Source organism: Vombatus ursinus, unplaced genomic scaffold, assembly GCF_900497805.2.
Source record: "Vombatus ursinus unplaced genomic scaffold, bare-nosed wombat genome assembly UNPS02014798.1, whole genome shotgun sequence".
NCBI classification, from domain to species: domain Eukaryota; kingdom Metazoa; phylum Chordata; class Mammalia; order Diprotodontia; family Vombatidae; genus Vombatus; species Vombatus ursinus.
This window is the reverse complement of record NW_020954576.1, coordinates 25,546,809-25,553,053: the sequence shown is the minus strand read 5'-3', so window position 1 is coordinate 25,553,053 and position 6,245 is coordinate 25,546,809. Positions and strand designations below refer to the sequence as shown.

General features: G+C 47.6%; 1 protein-coding gene across 3 annotated transcripts in view; it reads left to right on the top strand.

Moving 5' to 3' along the window:
* The window catches only part of LOC114050171 (epoxide hydrolase 1-like), a 55,807-nt gene extending 52,770 nt beyond the window's left edge, over positions 1-3,037 (top strand). For all 3 annotated transcript variants that reach the window (XM_027871795.1, XM_027871794.1, XM_027871793.1), the window contains exons 8-9: positions 1,653-1,778; positions 2,147-3,037. In XM_027871795.1, coding sequence (XP_027727596.1) covers positions 1,653-1,778; positions 2,147-2,348 — 328 coding nt within the window. In that variant the 3' untranslated portion in view covers positions 2,349-3,037. The remainder of the gene's footprint in view (positions 1-1,652; positions 1,779-2,146) is intronic.
* The last annotated feature ends 3,208 nt before the right edge of the window (positions 3,038-6,245 follow it).

The window sequence follows — 6,245 nt, the reverse complement described above, 5'->3', positions numbered from 1 at the left end:
TCCTGATTCTCCTCCTCCCTGTCTTACTACTACTTCTCAAGTCTCCTGTGATGGCTCTTCTTTCAGGTCAAGCTTACTAAAGGTAGGTGGCCCCCAGGACTCTGTCCTAGGCCCTCTTTCATTCTCTATGCTATTTCACTTGATGATCTCATCAGCTACCATGGTTTCCATTATTTTCACTGTGCTAATAATTCTCAGAGCTACTTACCTTGCCCTAACTGTTCTCCCAACCTCCAAACTCTCACCTCTAATTGCCCATCAAACATCTCAAAATGGAGGTCCCATAGACTTTTTAAACTCAATGTGTCCAAAATGGAACTCATTACCTTTACCCCAAAACGTTACTTCCTACTGAACTTTGCTATTACTGCTGATGGCACCACCATTCTTAGTCACCCAGACTCACAACCTAGGTGTCATCCCGGACTCCTCATGTCCTCACTTCCCATATCCAGTCTGTTGCTAAGTCCTGTCTGTTTTGCCCTGTCTTTGAAACAACTCTCATCTATGTCCCCTTCTCTCCTCTAACATTGCCACTATCCTGATGAAAGTTCTTACCAACTTATGCCTGGACTATTACAATAGCCTGCTGGTGGGTCTCCCTGCTTCAAGCTTCTGTCTTTTCCAGTCCATCCTCTTCTCAGCCATCAAGTCAATCTTTCAAAAGTACTTCCCAAAAACACTGACCATGTCACTCCCCTATTCAGTAAACTCCAGCAGCTCCCTGTCCCCTCATGGATTGTGTATAAAATCTTCCATTTGGGGGCAGCTAGATGGCGCAGTGGATAGAGCACCAGGCCTGAAGTCAGGAAGACCTGAGTTCAAATCCAGCCTCAGACCAAACACTTGACACTTACTAGCTCTGTGACCCTGGGCAAGTCACTTAACCCCAATTGCCTTTAAAAAAAAAAAAAAGAAGCAAAAAAAAATCCTCCATTTGGCATCCAAAGCCCTTCACAACCTGGTCCCCTCTTATCTTTCTAGATTTCTTATACCTTACACACCCAGTGACACAGCCCTCCTTGCTCTTCTTAACACAAGACATTCCATCTCCAGACTAGGGGCTTTTTCATGGGCTTTTCCCCATTCCTGGAATGTTCTCCCTCCTCATTTCCATCTCCTGGCTTCCTTCAAGTCCCAACTAAAATCCCACTTTCTACAAGAAGCCTTTCCTCATTCTTGTCAATGCTGATGTCTTCCTTCTGTTGATTATCTCCCATTTATCCTGTTATATTTTGTTTGCCCATAGTTGTTTACATATTGTCTACCCCATTAGACTGTGAGCTTCTTGAGGGAAGAGACTGTCTTTTGCCATTCTTTCTGTCCCCTGTGCTTGGTACAATGCCTGCCACATTGTAGGTGCTTAATAAATGCTTATTGACTGAGTGCCTTGTAGAGTCCCTGGATTCCTTTGGGGTTTATCTCAGGGGTCACTTCCTACACCAGGACTTACCCGAACCTCCCTAGTTGCTGGTGCCCTGCCCCCCACATAACTTTGTATTTGTGAATATTTTGTATTTGCTTATATTTACTTTGTATTTACTTACACTCTCTTCCCTGTACATGATACTCCAATCCCTGAAAGAGACTGCGATTCCTGATGTCTCCCTAAGGCCTGATCCTATCTGGGACTTTTTCTTTGATCTGTACAGGAAATTTACTTTGGATGATCTGCTGACCAATATCATGATCTACTGGGTGACGGGCAGCATTGCCCCCTCACAGCGATTCTACAAGGAGAATTTGGGCCAAGGCGTAGGTGTACAGAAGCATTCAAAGTGAGTCATAGGGCTTATGGAGAATCCCGTTGGATAGGTGGGGGTGTTTTTCCCTTCTTGCAGGATTTGGGACTGAATCTCTCCATCATGCTAATCCTAATCCTCACCATTCTCTCTCTGCCTGCCCAGCCCTGTCCTCTCTTGTAACATACTTACTGGACTAGAGAGAACGCTTACATTGTTGGTACTAGGAAAGGGCAGCTAAAATCCTTGTGTTCAACCTGAATTTTCCTTGACTCACCCCAGTGAGCCCCAGGAGTTAATGAGACGTTTCCCTGTGAAAAATGATTCAGACCCTCCTTGGGGGACAGGGATGGGGGTAAAGCTATGTGACCTACCCCCATCAACTGACATCTCTTGTTTTGTAGGATGAAGGTATTTGTGCCTGCTGGTCTGTCCGCCTTTCCCTATGAGCTGCTGCACTGCCCAGAAACTTGGGCTCGGAAGAAATTCCCCTATCTCTGCTCCTACACTCATATGTCCCGAGGGGGTCACTTTGCTGCTTTTGAAGAGCCTCTTCTGCTTGCAGAAGACATCCAAAAGTTCATAGGGACAATAAAGGGGAAGTGAGTTTCAGAATGAGATACTTCCTTTTCCTCCCCAAATGGTTCCAGTCTACCCACCTCTCTCCCCACCTTTCATCATCTCCCAGATGCCCCAGACTCCCTTTCAATACCCCCTGCCCCAATCCATGGCTCTGATGTAAATCTCCAACCAGCTTGTTCGAGATGATGATAGGAGGGGAGTATGCCAGCTCTTCCTGCCTTGAGTCCCAAGGTTGGTCCACTAGGCTGGGGAAATTGAATCTCATCCTTGTGGCATGTGCCAGATCCTGTTAAACTCCTGTGTGTTCCAGCTACCAGAATTGGTTTCTAGGGTGGTTGAATCTTTCTTAATTTGGAGGTGTGGTGCTGGTTCCCTTACCCCTTGCTATTGGAGCTTTTATCAGTTACTTGTTTTCTTATATAGTTTATTATGGGACAGGGCTGCCAAATGAGTGATTTTGCTTCCCTTCCCTCTGTAGGCTGCAGATGGTGCAGCTCTACATTGGTAGAGGGAGTTTGCTCATCCTGGACATCCCACCACGAATAAATCACGGTCTCTACCCTCTCTGTGTGTGCTGGGTGGAGCCCAATACACAAATTCCACGTTCCCTACGTCTCAAAGCTTTTCTTGGGTTCTGAGGTGGTAGATTTGGGCTGGATGGGCCTGTGGAAAGGAAAATGAATTTTCATAATAAATTTTTTTTTGCTTCATAAGAGCTGTTGAATCTTGCACATAGGGAAAATTGGGGGTGGGAGAGGAGGATGGGGTGTGTATGACAGGGGCTGACCATCCTGGAGAGCTCATTCCAATCCTGAAGCAGGATACTGCTTCCTGCACTCCTTTCATCACCTAGGACCCCACCAAACAGTCTGATTCACAGGATCTGTTTTTAGATCTCATCCAGTCACCTCATTTCCATAGGAGACACGGCCAAGAAAGACAGGGCTGCAGCGCTCTGGTCTGGGTCCCTTCTTGCTTGCCCTCATTTCAGATGAATAAGCCAAATCCCAACCTCTCGCCCTCAACGGTCCCATAAAATGTTACCCCATTCCCACCTTCCCCAGTCACCCAGTTGGTTGGCTCATTCCCCAAAACCATTGGTCTGAACCCCACAGTCCCCAACTGGTGGGGGCAGCTGAGAGGAGGGCACGTTCTGTTATTACCTGTGTGACCCCTCCCCCCCCCCCAGTCATTTAACCTGGGCCTCTGGTTTCTCACTAGGATCATAAAAGTGGGAGGGATCTTGGGGATTCTCAAATCCAGCTAGATTCAGTTCTTGGCCTGCCTCCAACATACTAGAGGCCAGCAACTTGAGTGGATGTACCCAACCCCTAGGGGCTAATCTTGGCCCCACAGGAGGGCTTGATTTACAGAGCTGTTGATAGCAGCTGTCAGGCCTGCTGCTGAAGGGTGGGGCCAAGTTACTGTCCTCAGGTTCACCCCATTCTCCCTCATCAGGAAGCAAAGGAAGGGGAGCCAAGGGGTGGCGGGGGAGAAGGCCTTTGGCCATAGACTGCCATCTGCCACAGCCTCTGGGCTGCCAAGAGGGAAGAAAAGAGAAGGGGAGAGGGACAAAGGAAAACGGTGTGAATAAGGTGTGAGGACCGACCAAATTTTCTGTCCAACAGTCTTGTGGGTCTTCCTTCTGCTTATCCCCCACAGATCAGTGCTCACCCTGGCTGAGGCAAGAAAAAGAAAGGTAGTGTGACCCTGGGCAAGTCACTTAACCCCAATGCCTAGCAAAAAAGAAAGGTACATAGTTCAAAGATGATTTTGACCTCTGGAAGCCAAACAGCGACAAGAGTGAAAAGAAACCTGCAGAGACATTCTTCAGCCTTTCTGCTGCCAGGCTAGCAGAGGCTCTGGACCCTGGCCACCAAGAGTCAGCTCCTTCTCCTCTAACGCAGGGAGGCAGGCCTGCTGGGATGCCGACTTGGCTGGCTATGTGCATATGTGTATAATAGGGAAAGCCGCGAGTTTGAATACCAGCTCTATTACTTAGAAGCTATGTGACCATGGCAAAAACACAACTCATCTAGCTTCCATTCTCTCATCTGTAAAATGGGGCTGGGCTAAATCATTGGCCTTCAAAGTAGGGGGTCACAGTGAGATCCCTGTGATTGACCAACTTAGAGGAGAGTAGGGAGATGCCATATCCCACCATCCTCAAGATAACCATTCATGGGATTTGTCTCCAGAATGAACAACCATAGTTCTTTCTCTTCCAGGGCTGCCTCTTTCTCTGTGCAAATGCCCAACCTCACCCCTTCTGAGCTGGATATCAGTCCCTCAGGGCAGGTATCCAGGTAACCCCAGCAGTAGCTACATAGATGCCACTGGAAAAATTCACAGTAGGCCCATCCCTGGCCCTCCCAGGTCAGGTAGTGCTTGTGGCAGGAACCCCCTTGAAGGCCAGGCTCTCCCCTCTAGGGCAGGAAACTATATAAAGACCACCTTACTTTTTGCTTTTAGGGAAAACAGAGGAGCTTCGGTTATGATCCATATCATAAAGCCCATTACATGATTTTTCTTCCCAAACCCACCATCTTCCAAACCTCGCTATCACTGTTGAGGGCACTATTATCCTTCTAGCCCCGCAAGTCTCGGTAGGTACTCATTCTCCCTCACCTCTCCTATCTAGTCCATTGCTAAATCGAGTCATTCCTGCCTCCACCAAATCTCTCACTTCTATCCCCTTTTCCCCCTGATACTGCTACCACTACAGTGCTGGCCTTTTTCACCTCTTGCCTGGACTTTTGCAAGAGTCTCGCCACTTTCAAATCCATCCCCACGCACCTGCCGATACGACTTCCCTAAATCACAGTTTTGACCGTGGCACTCGCTGCAGTGATTCGCCATTGGCTCTTGGACCAAATATTATTTCCATCTTTGTCTCCTCTTTTTAATTTCTGTTTTTGTGTAAATTTCACAATATACATAATTATTAGTGCTTGTTTGTAATGGATAAATAACTATATAGACATAATGTGGGCATATGCTCAAAAATCTTTTACTAATAGGGGTTCATGATCCCAGTCAATTTTGGAGACCATAGGGCTAAATGTTCCACGTCCCTTCCAACTCTACATATTCCACTGGCACCACCTGCAGGGCAGTGGGAAGAATGCCTCCTTGCCCGAGTGCCAACTCCCTTCTCCTGGAGGAACCTGTTAGAGCAAGTTCAGCCCCGACAGGATCATAATTCATAGATTTAGAGCTATAAGAGATGTTGAAGGCCATTGAGTCTAACCTTTCCTTTCATAGGTGAGGGGAAAGCAGCCCAGAACTAAGCTAAGTGACTTGCTTAAAGTCACGCACCTAGCCAAAGTCAGAGCCAGAATTCAAAACCAGGTCTCCTGTCTACTCCCATGCTCTTTGTATATCACCATGCCACCTTGCCTGCTCCTGGTGTGACAGCTCAATACCATCTTCTTTCCCTTCTTTGGCCAACCTGAGGCACAAGGGAGGAGACCACCACAGGATAGTGGTGGTAGTAGCCCTTGCCTGACCAGTGCTCCTAGAGTGGGAGAGGCCCAGGGCTGGAAAACCAGTGACTATCTCTTCTCCCTGAGTCTTCCAAGACAGTAACACTGTCCACCTGGTTTCCCAATGTGAGGCCAGGGCCATACTTCAGAAAGTGGAAAAGCAGCTGACTGCCTGTCTTTAATGCTTTTGCTCAAAAGTGGGGGAAAGCAGCCCCAAGTCATGGCTGGAATACTCAAAGGAGGGCTCTTGTACCATGAGACCTCCACTAGGAGCAGAATATTAAAAACAATTGTTTCATTTTGGATTTTGCATCCCCAGCACCTAGCATACAACAGGCTCTTAACAAATGTAGCTTGATTGATGGATTCCTCCCTTAATTAGCCACACAGCCATAAAAGCCCAGGAAGATCTTAGCACAGGTCTGGCCAGGTAGCA